At 50.6% G+C, this 14,168-nt stretch overlaps 7 protein-coding genes across 7 annotated transcripts; 4 read left to right on the plus strand and 3 right to left on the minus strand.

The window, feature by feature from the left end:
- Positions 1-65: 65 nt before the first annotated feature.
- Positions 66-1,187, plus strand: EURHEDRAFT_503913 (uncharacterized protein; the record flags this gene model as incomplete). Its single annotated transcript, XM_040785802.1, has 2 exons — positions 66-334; positions 399-1,187. The coding sequence occupies exons 1-2, from the start codon at positions 167-169 to the stop codon at positions 1,185-1,187; spliced, it is 957 nt and encodes a 318-aa protein (XP_040637423.1). The 5' UTR covers positions 66-166.
- Positions 1,188-1,874: 687 nt separating this feature from the next.
- EURHEDRAFT_541496 (allantoate permease family MFS transporter) lies at positions 1,875-3,776 on the plus strand (the record flags this gene model as incomplete). The annotated part of the gene is made up of 6 exons (XM_040787394.1): positions 1,875-2,015; positions 2,077-2,156; positions 2,206-2,386; positions 2,440-2,992; positions 3,086-3,352; positions 3,416-3,776. 6 exons carry the CDS (start codon positions 1,875-1,877, stop codon positions 3,712-3,714), a joined length of 1,521 nt encoding a protein of 506 aa, XP_040637424.1. The 3' UTR covers positions 3,715-3,776.
- A 61-nt stretch (positions 3,777-3,837) lies between these two features.
- EURHEDRAFT_516654 (uncharacterized protein) lies at positions 3,838-4,455 on the minus strand (the record flags this gene model as incomplete). Its single annotated transcript, XM_040786499.1, has 1 exon — positions 3,838-4,455. The coding sequence occupies one exon, from the start codon at positions 4,453-4,455 to the stop codon at positions 3,838-3,840; it is 618 nt and encodes a 205-aa protein (XP_040637425.1).
- A 206-nt stretch (positions 4,456-4,661) lies between these two features.
- EURHEDRAFT_414163 (SDR family oxidoreductase) lies at positions 4,662-5,910 on the plus strand. Its single transcript, XM_040782347.1, has 3 exons — positions 4,662-5,068; positions 5,132-5,497; positions 5,547-5,910. Exons 1-3 carry the CDS (start codon positions 4,819-4,821, stop codon positions 5,792-5,794), a joined length of 864 nt encoding a protein of 287 aa, XP_040637426.1. The 5' UTR covers positions 4,662-4,818; the 3' UTR covers positions 5,795-5,910.
- Positions 5,911-6,042: 132 nt separating this feature from the next.
- EURHEDRAFT_524573 (putative alcohol dehydrogenase) lies at positions 6,043-7,184 on the minus strand (the record flags this gene model as incomplete). Its single annotated transcript, XM_040786931.1, has 3 exons — positions 6,854-7,184; positions 6,389-6,806; positions 6,043-6,313 (listed from the first exon to the last, which is right to left on the minus strand). The coding sequence occupies exons 1-3, from the start codon at positions 7,140-7,142 to the stop codon at positions 6,043-6,045; spliced, it is 978 nt and encodes a 325-aa protein (XP_040637427.1). The 5' UTR covers positions 7,143-7,184.
- A 3,728-nt stretch (positions 7,185-10,912) lies between these two features.
- EURHEDRAFT_404148 (uncharacterized protein) lies at positions 10,913-11,873 on the plus strand (the record flags this gene model as incomplete). The annotated part of the gene is made up of 2 exons (XM_040780286.1): positions 10,913-11,427; positions 11,480-11,873. The coding sequence occupies 2 exons, from the start codon at positions 10,913-10,915 to the stop codon at positions 11,871-11,873; spliced, it is 909 nt and encodes a 302-aa protein (XP_040637428.1).
- Positions 11,874-12,173: 300 nt separating this feature from the next.
- EURHEDRAFT_459670 (WD40 repeat domain-containing peptidylprolyl isomerase) lies at positions 12,174-14,168 on the minus strand (the record flags this gene model as incomplete). The annotated part of the gene is made up of 3 exons (XM_040784601.1): positions 12,174-13,612; positions 13,660-14,040; positions 14,111-14,168. The coding sequence occupies 3 exons, from the start codon at positions 14,166-14,168 to the stop codon at positions 12,174-12,176; spliced, it is 1,878 nt and encodes a 625-aa protein (XP_040637429.1).

Consider the following 14,168-nt stretch of genomic DNA (forward strand, 5'->3'; position numbering starts at 1 on the left):
CCTCGTTTTCCTTTTCTCCATTCTCCTCGCGTTTTGTACCTTTTACTACTATAGATTTAGATACACTCCTATCTCTTCTCGTGGCTCCCAACCCTCCATCAACACTCAGTCTCAGGGAGCTGCGGGAAAGCGGGCTCGTAAGAAGGCGAAGGCCCGCTCCAAAGCCATGGCTGCTGTGGGCAGCTCGAGCCTCCTCGACAGCGGCGTGGAAGCCATTCCAGTTCCAATCTTGCACCCAAAAACTCACTCTGCGGAAGAGACTCACTCGTCCGATGCTGCCCTGCTCGATCGTCGGTTGGAGCATCTCGTGATACCCATTTTGGAGCCTGTACAGGTAAACAATCACTCAACGCTAGTGTTTGGTTCTCATTCACTGACAGCCCCGCTGTACTATATAGAATCCAGTCACCGGTCGTCATGCAAGCGATTACAACTCCCTCGCAGGTTGCAAAATGGCAAAGACGATTCCCTGGGATGGTCAGCTTCGCTGGGCGATTAAAGGATGCAGCATCTTCAACGACCAAGAAGAAGAAGCAGATGCACTCTACTATCCGAACAATTTCCTCTCTCGCGTACCTCTTTCAAATCACCTAGTTTTTCAGTACGGGCTGCGTTACATCCCCTCGATGACTGAAACAAACATCTACCGCACCGTGACGATCGAGAATCTTCCTGCCAACATCTCGCTGAACCAGGTGCTACCGAATGTTTCTGGTGAGGTTTACTCCTCGCGTCTATTCGACACCAGGGCCATCACGGGATACAGCACCGCGATCGTGGTCTTCCTCTTGGAGAGTGAGGCGCGCAGCTTTGTCGAGAAGGCCAAGGAGGGGCTGCATGTTGGATCCGCCCAGGCCAAGGTTGTCCTCGTGAATACTCCAACCTATCCAATGCCGGCGGAAATGGATAACCTGGTCAACAAAGGATATAGTCGATGTCTCGTGGTCTCGGATGTCAGCGCAACCATTCAGAAAGACATCTGCGGCGTGCTCAACCGCTCGGCCTATCACTCATACATCGAGCGCGTCAAAGCTGGACCGTCTGCAGGCCAAGTCACTATTCGATTTCATTGTATCAAGTCAGCCGCGGCGGTGTTGTCACTGCTCCAGGGGCATCCCAGTTTCTGGCAGTGCAGTGTCAGCTTCATGAAGGAAGCTCAGGGTAAATTGGTGTTGGCGAAGGCGTGAAAGTTGGACTAGTTGGGCTGGGTTGTATATAGCCTCAATGGTATCGTGAATACCTCTTCATCTCTTGTTGTAGGGAATGCACTGACGGTATCCATACCAATTGCAGGTTCTTGCTGACCTCATATATTTGCTCATTGGGAATGCTCTACGAGAAATGCGGAGCAGATACCAGAGTGCATAACCGAAGTCGCTTAGTACTGCGGGGTGCTGTATGGTTTCTATGTACTCTGTTTATACTATGTAGTTCCATGGATATGCCCCTATTCTACCACGGGCTATCGGTTAAACATGGACTCAAATCTTGGCCTCCCCTCAGATAGCATTTAACCGGACTCTCGCTTAGCCCCATCTGGATAAGCGCGGCGACTAGCGACCTCCCAAACAGGAAAAGCATACCCGACAAGCCTTTCGGTATTCGCCGGCGCATCCCCCGCACTAGCCACACTATTCCCAATCAGGAATCCCACTCAGCTCGTCACGGGATGGTCCTCCTTGCGTCCAATCACAGCGCGCGTCAGGATGAACTCGATAAGCAAAAACAACGAGAGTCACGGGACTTGAGGGACATTAGCATCTGATCGGCGTTGCTTAGAAAAGGAGCTGAATGTCCGGCCCTGCATAGTCCATTTTTTCTCTTGGCCACATTGTTCCTTTTTTTTCACTGATGCTGTCTCGTGTCTGTGCAGAATGGCCAAAGCTGAAGACAATGTGTCCAGGGTGTCGGACCCGGAGAAGGAATTTCGGCCTGGGGATGGTCATGGTGAGCCCCAATTAGATCGGTTTGAGGATCCTGATGAGGGTGTGAGTGAGGAGGAGCGCGCGAAGAGGGTGAGTTTGTTTGGTCAATTGGGAGTTGAGAATTGAGCATAGCTAACATGTTGTCTTTCAGGACCGCAAGCTGCTGTGGAAGCTCGATCTGCGACTCGTCCCTTGGCTTTGTTTACTCTACCTCGTCGCTTTTTTGGACCGGTACGCACACCACACACGGGTTGAAGACGGACAACACTGATAGAAACAGGACGAATATCGGTAATGCCAAAGTCGCTGGTTTGCAGGAGGATCTCAACATCACTGATACCCAGTATAATATCGCCTTGACTGTGTTCTTCATCTCGTACTCGGTTTTCGAGCCCTTGACCAATGTCCTGCTCAAACGCTGGGGACCTAGTATCTTCATTCCTGTCATTGTAATTCTGTGGGTGAGTGCTCAATATTGTCTGCTGATACCCGACGACTGAGCTGACGCGACCAGGGTATTTGCATGACATGCATGGGCCTCGTCCACAATGGTGCAGGTCTCATGGCAGTCCGCTTCTTCCTCGGTCTCGCAGAAGCGGGTCTCTTCCCTGGAATCGGATACTTCCTATCGTGCTGGTACCGACGTGACGAATTCGGAGTTCGAATGGCTATTTTCTTCTCCGGTGCTGCCCTTGCTGGTTCGTTCGGTGGTCTGCTTGCTGCTGCGATCGCACTGATGGATGGCGTTGGAGGCAAGGCTGGATGGTGCTGGATCTTCATTCTCGAGGGTCTGGCCACGGTACTGATCGGTGTCGCTTGCTTCTGGATGGTCCAGGATTTCCCTGACAAAGCCACGTTTCTCTCGCCTGATGACAAGAAACGGGTCGTGCGGCGGCTGGCACAGGACAAGCAGGCGAGTGCGGAAAATGAGGAATTTGATATGGCGTACTTCTGGTCGAGTATGAAGGATTGGAAAACGTGGCTTTATGCCGTGATCTATATGGGCGCGGATATGCCTTTGTATGGGTTTTCGCTTTTTGTCCCGACCATTATTGAAGAACTAGTAAGCCCTCCTCTTCTGATCTGCCTTGCAGCTGGCTAACAAGTGCTAGGGTTTGTCAATCTCTGTCATCTGATTTAGCACAATACTGACAACCCAGGATACACCTCGATCAAAGCACAACTTCTCAGTGTTCCCCCATATGCCGCCGCCGCAGTTATAACCGTCTCAATCGGTTTCCTTGCGGATCGTACGCGCCAGCGTGGTATCACCAATATGGTCATCTCCCTCATCGGTATGGCTGGTTATGCCTTGTTGATTGGTGCGAAAGGTCCTGGCGCTCGGTATGCCGGTGTCTTCCTTGCCGCCATGGGTATCTACCCATGTGTTTCGAATACTATCGCGTGGTGTAGCAACAACACAGAAGGTAGCCCCTCCCCGCTCCCCCCTGTCTTAGTCCAGTTTTCCAGACGGTTGCTAACGTCAACAGGCGTCTACAAAAGAGGTGTCACGCTGGGCGTCGTTATCGGCTGGGGGAACCTCAACGGTATCGTCGCCTCCAATGTCTATCGTGGCGGTGACGCACCCCAGTTCTACCCCGGTCACGGCGTGATGCTTGGATACCTTGTTGTGTGCTTGTTCGGAGGATCCCTCATCCAGTACATCCTGCTGATAGTGGAGAACCGCAAGCGCGAGCAAGGAAAACGTGATAATTGGGTCGAGGGGCTGAGTCCGCAGCAGCTCGCGCAGCGGGGTGATGAGCGGCCGGACTTTATATATACACTGTAGGATTCAAAAGCAGTCAAGGTTATGGAGAAGCTGGGTGTATACAATGTCATTTGGTATGTGACGGTTTTCTTTCAACGTGGGTTTCGTAAATCGTAACGTAGTGATAGTCTGTATCGACATCAATCAAATCGACTCGTAGACGTTCACAATATCCTGATCCTTTTTCGGCCCCTTGACCACATGTCGACTAGACCAGCTTAACACCTCCCCGCTCTCTGGACGAATTCGAAATGCATATGCCGTGCGATACATATCGTTTATGCAGAGATGATTCCCACGTGCAGTCAGCACAGCTGTATCGCCAGCTACTGCAGGGGGCACCGGCGCAGTAACAAACACATCCTCCCCAGCCGCTGCATCCGACTTCCCCGCACCCTCGTTCTTAAAATCGAACTCATGAAATAGATAATCCGCCTCTTCCTCATCACTCACTTTCGACCCTCCAACCTTCACAAACCAAACACTCATCTTCCCGCCCTCACTCAACCGCCAGATATACTTTTTGGACCAGCGCAGCCCCGCCATTCCCATCCCCACTGTCTTCGGCATCTCCCCCTCCTCCCCGTACACCATGTCGCGATGCGTACCCGTACCCTGTCCTAGGGGCTTGAACGTGGCTGTCCCGAGCAATTCACCTTGTATGTCCATGGGATTGTTGCTGTGCAGGATTCGGGTTAAGGACCAGCGGCGCGGTTCGCGACTTAGTGAGGTGAAGAGCGCGGAGAGGTGGCAGGGTGGCATGGCGATGTTGTCGGTGTTGTCGGAGGGAGATGAGGGATGCGCGGGACATTGGCTTCCCATGTTGTACTTCGTAGAGATTGCTGTGTTTGGCGTAGCTTGAATAGGGAGCTGTCTTGGTTACGTAGTGAGAATGGAAAGGTGTCAGAAGGAGTGCGTGGGGAGATCTGGTTGTGGGGCCGATATCAAGTACACGGTTCCGGCGGGAACAACGTGTAGACCCTGACTCGGTTCCGGGTCCCTAATGGGTCTCTACAGGTTGGGTAGCGACATATAAACCCCAAGGGCACTTCGCCATGTCTCTGGTCTTCTTTTTTACTTTACTTTCCATTGCAATCTCCCCACTCTCATCCCCCACCACCAAACATGACCGAATCCCCAATCGCCCAGGGCAACTTTGTCCACAACAACACCACCCCTCCTCCTCAGCAAAGCTTGATGGGCCTTTTCAGTCTTAAAGGGAGAACTGCAATTGTCACAGGTGCTGGTGCTGGTATTGGCCTCGCAGTTGCACAGGGCTACGCTGAAGCTGGTGCGAATGTTGCGATATGGTATAACTCGAACCAAAAGACGGTAGAACGAGCGGCTGAGATTGAGGCCAAGTATGGAGTTCAGTGTAAGCAGTCTAACTTTGGTGGCTGTGGCCAATGATCCATTCGCAAGCTTACCAGATATCCAGGCAAGGCCTATCAAGTAAACATCAAGGATTCCCAGGCCGTTGAGGATGCTGTCAACTTGGTAGTAAAGGAGTTCAACGGCCGTCTCGACATTATGGTGGCTAATTCCGGTATTCCCTGGACCCAAGGTCCCATGGTCGACAGTGAACCGGACCATTATAGTAATGTGGTTCAAACCGACTTGGACGGTACATTCTACTGCGCCAAAGCTGCTGCTGCACAATGGAGGAAACAGAAGAAAGAAGGCAACATCCAAGGCTTTAGATATGGAAGCTTCATCGCCACTGCTTCGATGAGCGGCCACATTGTCAATGTCCCTCAGCTTCAGGCTGCTTACAACGCTGCCAAGGCTGGTGTCATCCATCTTTGTACGTCGACCTACTTTATGATAGCGGTCACCATGCTAATACATTATAGGCAAATCGCTTGCCGTTGAATGGGTTCAATTTGCTCGCGCCAACTCTGTTTCTCCGGGTTACATCGCAACGGAAATCTCCAGTTTTGTCGCTGAAGAAACCAAGAACATCTGGAAGGATAAAATCCCCATGGGCCGTGAAGGTGAGGCGCAGGAGCTTAAGGGTGCTTATCTTTACCTTGCCTCCGATGCTTCTAGCTATACGACTGGCGCCGACATCTTAGTGGACGGAGGATACACGCTGCCTTAGTGCTACAACCCTCACTACACTTCAATATCTCTGTACATACTACGACGTCGATAGATAGATTCTCAATTAAACATCCATCCTGCATTCCAGCTTCTGGATTTCAGCAGCCACGAAGACAAAGTCCATCCTATGTCTGTACCGCTGTTGCGAAGATGCCAGAGGGAAAATCAAGCTTACTCCTGACTGAGTACCAACCAGGACACACTCTTCTCGTTGTTGTTACGGGCATCTCAATGTTGAGATAACGATTATGCTAATCCACACTCTCCTACTAGGACTCCCCGATATCGCATTTTACTCTCGCTTAGCGCCTTGAAGGCATCCTGAATACCATCCGCTGTCATAGGCCAAGTCATGATCCACGGTTTGATCTCATGAAGTCGTACGAATCGCAGCATCTTGCGAATGGTTTTCCGGGAGGCGCTCGAGCACCCTTGGATCCGGATGCCGTTTTTGACCACAAAGTGCATGGGCACGGATACTGTCTCGAGACCTACGGCGAGGACGTATATGGTGCCGCTGCAGGATACATGCGATAGGAGTCTAGATGTGTGAGCGGGAGAAAATACTAGCAGAACCTCTGTAGAGACTCACTTGGAGATATCAGGCGGTCCATCTCGACACCAAAAAAGATGTTGGACTGGCGCTACAGGAGTCTCTGGGACATTATCATTGGTGACGTGGAACTCTTTCGCGCCAATTGCCATTGCATCGTGTCTCTTTGACTGGCTATTCGAGAAGACCACCACATCACAGCCCAATGCACTCGACATGAGAATAGCAACGTGTCCCAATCCTCCGATGCCGTGGATGCCAATTCGATCTCCCGGTCTCACGTCATTCGTTGTCAAGACCTCCCACATAATCGCACCACCGCACATAAGGGGAGCAGCATATTTCGATTCGAGGCCCTCTGGAAGCTTAATGAGCATGCTCGCTTGCCATACGGCGTGCGTCGCAAAGGATCCGACTTTTTCGAAATGATCGCGCTGCGTACAGTACTGCTCCTTGCCTGCAAAGTGTCAGTTGGTTCATTGATATCATTGAAACGCATCGCACCCCCAATGCAATAATCACAATCCCCGCACGGATTCTGCAATCCGTTGAACCCGACCCTATCGCCTATATTGACATGCTGCACTGCGCATCCGATTTCTCGCACTATCCCAGCTCCGTGGTGACCCAGTGGGATATTCTTTGTCTTTGACAGTTTGTCCGCTCCGCAGAGTCCGGCGTGAGAGATTTCGACGAGGGCTTCGTTGGGCTGGATCGTGTGTTTGACTGTTTCGGTGATGATGGCGCCGCTTTCAGAGCCGCGGAATATGCTGTATTCGACTGTTTCTGGCATTGGGATGTTGCTTGTTCGATATTATATGGCAGCCGCGTATCTGCTCTGAGGTGTCTATCCGGATGAAATCATAATCACGACATGGTTATCTATGGTACTGGTGCATCGGTTTGCCTTGAACAGATATTCTTAGGCTTATACAATATCCTTCTAGCGGACCATTATTATTGGCAAAAACGACATATTTATGTATGTGTCTCAGAAAGTTATACTACCTATAGATTGGGACGATACTTATGCAGACTACGTCTTCACCGTCGGAGAAAATGTCGATACCAACAGTGTCGCTGCCGTTCTCCAGATTTTCCAGTGGGCCCTCTTGGTCCCCGTCTCATGTCAGGGATGTGGAGGAATTCTCAAGCTAGAATGTGAGTATACTGCGACTTGTTATCATTGAGTAGCAGTGTAATTGACATGAAAGCAGCTTTGGACGCCCATCCAACTGCCCTATTATCATGTTCTATGACGGGGAATATCTATTTAGCCGTCACCTTCAGGGGCCCCAGTTCTTGAAAACAGCCCTATCAAGAGCCTGTTAGCTGCCATGCCGTCAGCCTCACTATCATATCAACGTAGGCTTTGATATCTCAGTCTAGCAGTCAGTTGAAGAATTGCTAGGCCGTGGTTCCGGAATGCATTGTCTGAGTGACTACCACAAGCGCCTTCCCAGCTGAAAATGCATGGCATGCCAGGTCCAGCAGCAAAAATTGGGCCAAATTCCACCAAAACCGTCTCATACCATACCAGGATTAACAACCACAGCGGAATCATCCTGGAGCTGTTTTCATAAGATACCGAGCATGGCCGTTTCACTAGCGAATGTAATGACCTTCGTTATGATTTTTGACACATTTAATGAGTGGGAGTCGTTGCTCGCAAATACCTGGTGCACATCTTAGCATTAACCCTTTCAAGCTTAGCATTCTCTATTCAGCTCTGATCAATCATGACTATAGGCCCCGGTCAGTCCAAGCTCATAAATGTCATATCAAGACAAAGAAAAACAAAATACACAACTAATCTTGTACGATGTCTCAGACGAATTGGTATATGACACATCCAACGGGCATAGCTGTCTCTAAGATACTTCGTACGATATGATAAATCGGCTCTGTGCATAATCGGTTTGCATCTTGTTTTGCGTTGGCTTGCTGAGATATCCAAGACATTCGGAAGGGTTCGATCCCCTGAGCAGGACATAAATATTGCCAAAATACCCTGTATTGATTACCTTTATTGCATTCACTCTTCTACGATGCGCCGGTATATATATAGTTTCTCACTTTCTCATTTATTCAACCTTCGTCTTCATCTCTCTTCCACTCATGGCTGCATAGTCCTGCGATTTCCCATTGATATGAACGTCCCTGGCCAGTCTATCAGCTTCTTCGACGCTGACATGTTGCATTCGATTGGGATTCAACGTTCATCTTTGGCTTTTCCACAATGGACCAATGTGAATACATATTGGTACGATGCACTTCTATACATGTTGACTATTTGCCAACAAAGCTAACAGATAATTACTCAACGCAGCTGTTCCGATTAACATGCTCCTCCCGGACCGCGTCCTTTCTTCCGTCCTGCCGTATATATATTTCTGCATCTGCATCGAACACAGCATCTACAGCTCGTTTCAACTCAGAGAATGAAGACAACCAGCTGGTCTCGACATCGACGGACCGAGAAGCAGTCCCTGTCTCTGAGAGCAATGCGCCCAGGCAATTCTGGCTACGACCCAAACCCGTAGCCCCCTTGTGTTTGTCACAAAGCAAGGACGGCATTAGCCACACCAAAAATTGCTCGTCAAATGGAGACGGACTTCTGCCGTTTGGCAAGTGGGTCGAACAACGCTGCGATAGGGAAAGCACATTTTGTGTACACATGCAGGAAGTCTCAAATTGTAGTTCCACATCGCTCATGTCTAAGGAATGGCCTTGGTTCTTTGGTAAGTCTAATATGTATCACTTCGATCCCCTGTTGGAGTGATGCTAACCATGCGCAGAACAGTTGGTCCATTATTGGAGCAATGCTGCTTGCATCCATATATGGTTCTTTGACGAGCTAACGCCGATATATCCGTTTCTTGAAAGATACACTGGGTATTCCGCTCAGATTAGGCGATCGTTATGAACGATCAAGAGTACGAGGGATACAAATCGCACTCCTTCATATACAACCCTAACAGCGAACGGGTGGACTGTTCCTTTGGACGATTCAGGTCTGCCTTCCTGGTCCCTTTTGCAAGACATGCTCCACTGTCGAGTCTCTGAGCTTATATCCTACCGCCTAAATTTTTGTAGCGCTCCTTGCGCTGGCTGATATGCTAACAGCCTGCTCTCAATCACACATAGGATGATTTGCATGCGAAGTCTTCTATAAAATACCAGATTGCTGGCGCTCTTAGTTGTATATGCCCGCGCGTTACTGCTGAAGCCCGCCCAACTGGCACAAGGGGCTGATTGTGAAGAAGTGTCCGGTCTTCTGGCCACTGGACCAAATGTACGATTCTATTGTCTTATTCTTCGCCGCCAATAAGTTGTGCGGGAATGGGGTAGACCGAGGCCGCTCTCGTCTAGACTAAGCTGAACGCAATAAGGACGACCATTTGGAGCAGCCAATGACTAGTCATGCCTCACCTCGAACTGGGGAAGATCATTTGACTGGAGCCGTCCGTTATCTGCAGGATGGGAAATCCGCCATTGTCAAGAGCCCACTCGAGTAAAGAACATCACCGAGCTTTACAAGGCGTGTCGAAAGTCGGATGACAGATATGGACGTGCTAAATCCTGGGACTATTACTCCCTTCCAGATGCGTTTTTTACTCTACCATGGATCATTTCTCGTCCTTATCTCGTTGGAAGCGTGTATCTTGAGGGTTCCCGGCTGCGGAACGGCGGGCCATGCCCAGAAGAGTGAAGAGAAAGAAACAATAGGCTCTTTTCTGGTGTTAGTCTTCCAATAGACGTACTTGCAAAATCAGCGCCGTCGAGTGTCATGCAGCTGCGTAAAGTCCCGTATTGTTCCTGCATATGCCTAACTTCAGCCCGGCAGTTGACACTGCCCTCCGTAGATAACTGCGTCGTTCCTGGCCAGGTGAATATTTCCAGGGCAGTATGATATATCACACCCCGGACATTGACGGCGCGGGGCAATCAAAGAATGATGCATTCCAGAAGAGCCGCAGAAGTAAATCGACATTCTATATCGATCTGCAATCCCTAGCGGAAGATCCTGATCGATAATCTAAAGTTGAAACGCCCGTCGCGATGATGTCGTACTATGTCCGTTAACCTCGTTGCTGGATACCTGCGCTCTGCAGGGTATCACTGCAGCTAACCGTGGATGAGAAGTCCGTTGTTGCATTATGACGGAGTCTGAGTCTGGGCGAGGTTTCATCTTGACAGCTTCATTATTGGTGGTTATCGGAACGAATGCGGCAATTGGCATTGGCATTGAGGCCGGTGGCTGTACCGGTGCAACCTGGTAGAAATGAGGTGACACTAGACGATGGTATAGCGAAGTGTAGATGGAAGTGGTAGATGGTTAATGGTAGTTGACTAAGGTTAGTGATAGTTGAATAGTTGAGAAAGAGTAAGTCTGGGCCGTGCTTTTCCCTTTTGGGCGCTGACTGACTCTTTGCTTCACTCGATTCTTTCATCCTGTAATTTCCTTTTTTTTGCTCTCACTCTCATCCTCTCCCACTGCGCTATCGTTGGCTATGGTTTGCTTTTTTCCCTAAGCTGACTGTTATCACTATCGCTGTCGCCATGCCTAGTCCTCTCCGGTCCCTCGTTCTGCTTCCTTTCCTCTCCGGCCTTTTTCCGCCAGTAATCGCCTCAACCCGGAATCTCCATGTCCAGGAACCATATCAGGCACAAACTCAAGCCCACGGGGCCATCCTTCCCGCCTCCGTGACCTCCGACGATGCCTTTCCGTCGTGCGCTGTGAACTGCCCGCTCCTCCAACTGGCACAGACCGACTGTGTGTCTGTGTCTTCGTCTTCAGCGCCCGACGACAACGACAACGACGATGACGACGATTATGTGACGATCGCTTCGTGTTTCTGCCAATCTAGCCTGATCGATCCACTCCATAGCGGCCCGGATGGGGTTTGCGACCAAGTTTGCACTGCCTCCGATCGCGCCTTGCTCCACGCCTGGTACGGCAGATATTGCGCCGGGGAGAAAAATATGAAAAGAGAAACAGACAACACATTGGAGGATACAGAAATGGCGCCAATTCAAAAACTTTCGACCCTGAAGGCGAGAGGCGGGGGTGATTGGTATGTCACATTTTCCATCGGACTACAGATCGCAGACTAATAAGCGTCGTAGGTGGTCAACTCACTACCAATGGATCATTATGGTCATCGTCCTCATCATTGGCTTTGCCATCCTCACCGTCCTAGGCGTCTGGCTCAAGCGCCGCCACGACGCCAAATACCCCCATCTCTACCACGGCAGCAGTCGAGACAGCAGCGGTCTCCTGCTCAATCGCCAGCAGCAGTCCGACCCAACCCTCTCTCAGCCCGGTTCCTTCGATCCGAGTCTCGAAATGGCCCAGCCTCGTCGCTTTGCAGGCGCGAATACGGACTCGTTTGCCAGTAGTTCACGCACAGAGGCCACCAATCCTCGAACTGGACGCGCACCATCGCGGACTCGACTGCAGCGGCCGATGCAGTCGCCTAGGAGCAGTGACTTTGAGATCCGGGTGGCGTCTCCTCGGTAGTTCTCGCGATTATATTGTTTTTCCTTTTTCTTTTTCATGTTTTATTCCGGCCACCGACTACAATATACGATACCAAGATCTCTGGATGGCACATGCAAGCAAGGCGACGCGACGTTATCTGTCGAGTTAATCTTGCATTGATCGGCGTTGTCAGGAATGTTTGATGATATTGATTCATTTATGCTAGGGGTTTTTTATCTGTAAGCTTTGATTGTTTCAAATGACCGTGAATTGACTTTTGTTCCAACATTACTTGCTTTTGTAGTCGTGATTACCATATCATACCAAATCTATATACAGTTATGAGACCGTAATGCTAACAACCTTGATATCCTCCTCCGGCTTCTCCTTGTACGTCTTCGTATTCTCAATCTTATGCACGACGTCCATCCCTTGCACCGCCCTCCCAAAAATCGTATGCTTCCCGTCCAGCCACGGCGTTTTCTCCGTTGTAATGAAGAACTGGCTTCCATTCGTGTTCGGCCCAGCATTCGCCATGGACAATGTATACGCCTTGTCATGCTTCAGAGTCGAGAATTCATCCGGGAATTCGCCGCCCCAGATCGACTCGCCGCCTGTTCCGTCGCCAAGCGGATCACCACCCTGGATCATGAACTTGCGGATCACACGGTGGAAGATGGTATTGTTGTAGTATCCGTTGCGCGCGTGCGTGGTGAAGTTCTCCACGGCCTTTGGTGCGGCTGACGGGAAGAGGCGGAGGTGGATATCGCCCATGGTGGTGTGGAGGACGGCCGCTGTGCCGAGTTCATTAGCGCGTTGCGTTGTTTCCTTAGCCCCGCGACCCTCGCCAGTTTGGATGCGCTCGTTGTGGACGTCGCGGTTGGACTTGGAGACGTCGGTTTCGTTAGTGAAGAGGTAGAAGCGGACTTTGGCGAAGCCCGTGCTGACGAGGATTGGGTCACGTTCTTCGGCTTCTTGGAGGAGGGGGTTAGAGCTGGCTGCCATGGAGACTGTTGTGATTCCTTTCTTCTGTGGCTGGCCTTGGTACATGGTTAGGTTGAGGGCGCGGAAGGGTTCGTCTTTACCGTATACCCGCACCACTCGGTTTGTGTATGTGTTGATGCATTTAATGCCGTAGAGGGAGCCGTAGTGGATGAAGTGGCCTGACTCGTCGAATACCACATTCACCCGGGGGATGGTGACTGGGTTCTCTACTTCTCGTTCCGCCGCTAGTCGCCGTCCAAATTCAACTGTGTCCAGTGGATAGATTGCTGTGCCGGCTTGTTGCATGTCGCTGATTGTGCCGAGAGATTCATCGTACTTGCGATACAGCTTTCCACTGGCGAAATCGAAAATCCGCACCTGGCGGTCGGGGAAGGAAACCGTAGCGAAGTGTTGGCCGGTCGGTGAGATGGACAGCGATGCTGGGGTCGACTTTGCCTTCTTGAACTCGAATAAGTTGGTTGACGACTTGAGCTCAAACACGTTGTCCGGCTTCTCAAACGAACCGTCGCCGGCTCGCCAGTACTCTATCATACCCGATTCGTCTGCAGAAACGACACAGTCGAATGTGTTATTGAATGCAATTGTAGCCACCGGAGTCCGGTGTATCGATTTGACAGTATGTAAAGGGGTAGGATTCGTGCCACGGCCATCGAATATCTGGATTGTACTGCTTGACTCGTCTGTCACAGCCAATAATGGTATCGATGCGCCTCGTCGATGCACCCAGCAAACGCAACGGGGGATGAATTCTAGACTGAGCATAGAGAGAAGATCTGGCGAGTCAGCATTGTCCCCCGTAAACACTGGAGGATATCCATACCAAAAGTAACAACGTCAAAGATCTTAATAGTCTTGTCTGCTCCAGTCGTCGCAAAGCTCCTCCCATCAGCGCTGACACTCACGCTTCGAAGCTTCTCAGGAGGATGCGCCCGGAACTCTTTGACAAACTCCACACCCACGGCCATCTTCTTCCAGAACTTGACAAACCCATCGACCGAGCTCGTAATCAGGAAATCGGTAAACGGAGTCATAGTCACGAAGGATAGTTGGTCCTTGTGCATGAGCGACTTGGAGTACCGCGACGACGCCGGGAGCGCATTCACGTAGACCTTTTCGAAAGGGAGCTTTCGTCTCTTTTTCTTTGGGGCATCTGCAGACGGTAATGCAGGACCGAAATCGTCTTCGTCTGAGGACTCATTCTCTATAGCCAGTGTCTTGTTAGCTATCCGTTCTCTGTAGGATCCTGCTGCGTGAGCTCAGGTGCAACAAACCGTCTTGGTCCACCGCCTCATGGGGGCGTTTATTTGGAGGGAGTCGCGAATCAGTCAT

The sequence above is a fragment of the Aspergillus ruber genome, assembly GCF_000600275.1.
Source record: "Aspergillus ruber CBS 135680 unplaced genomic scaffold scaffold00020, whole genome shotgun sequence".
NCBI classification, from domain to species: domain Eukaryota; kingdom Fungi; phylum Ascomycota; class Eurotiomycetes; order Eurotiales; family Aspergillaceae; genus Aspergillus; species Aspergillus ruber.

Excerpts from the sequence above, each read along its gene's own strand:
- EURHEDRAFT_414163 (XM_040782347.1), top strand. The coding sequence starts at position 4,819 with ATGACCGAATCCCCAATCGCCCAGGGCAACTTTGTCCACAACAACACC. Across the intron at positions 5,069-5,131 it reads GGCCAAGTATGGAGTTCAGT|GCAAGGCCTATCAAGTAAAC; the intron begins GTAAGCAGTCTA and ends CCAGATATCCAG. Across the intron at positions 5,498-5,546 it reads GGCTGGTGTCATCCATCTTT|GCAAATCGCTTGCCGTTGAA; the intron begins GTACGTCGACCT and ends AATACATTATAG.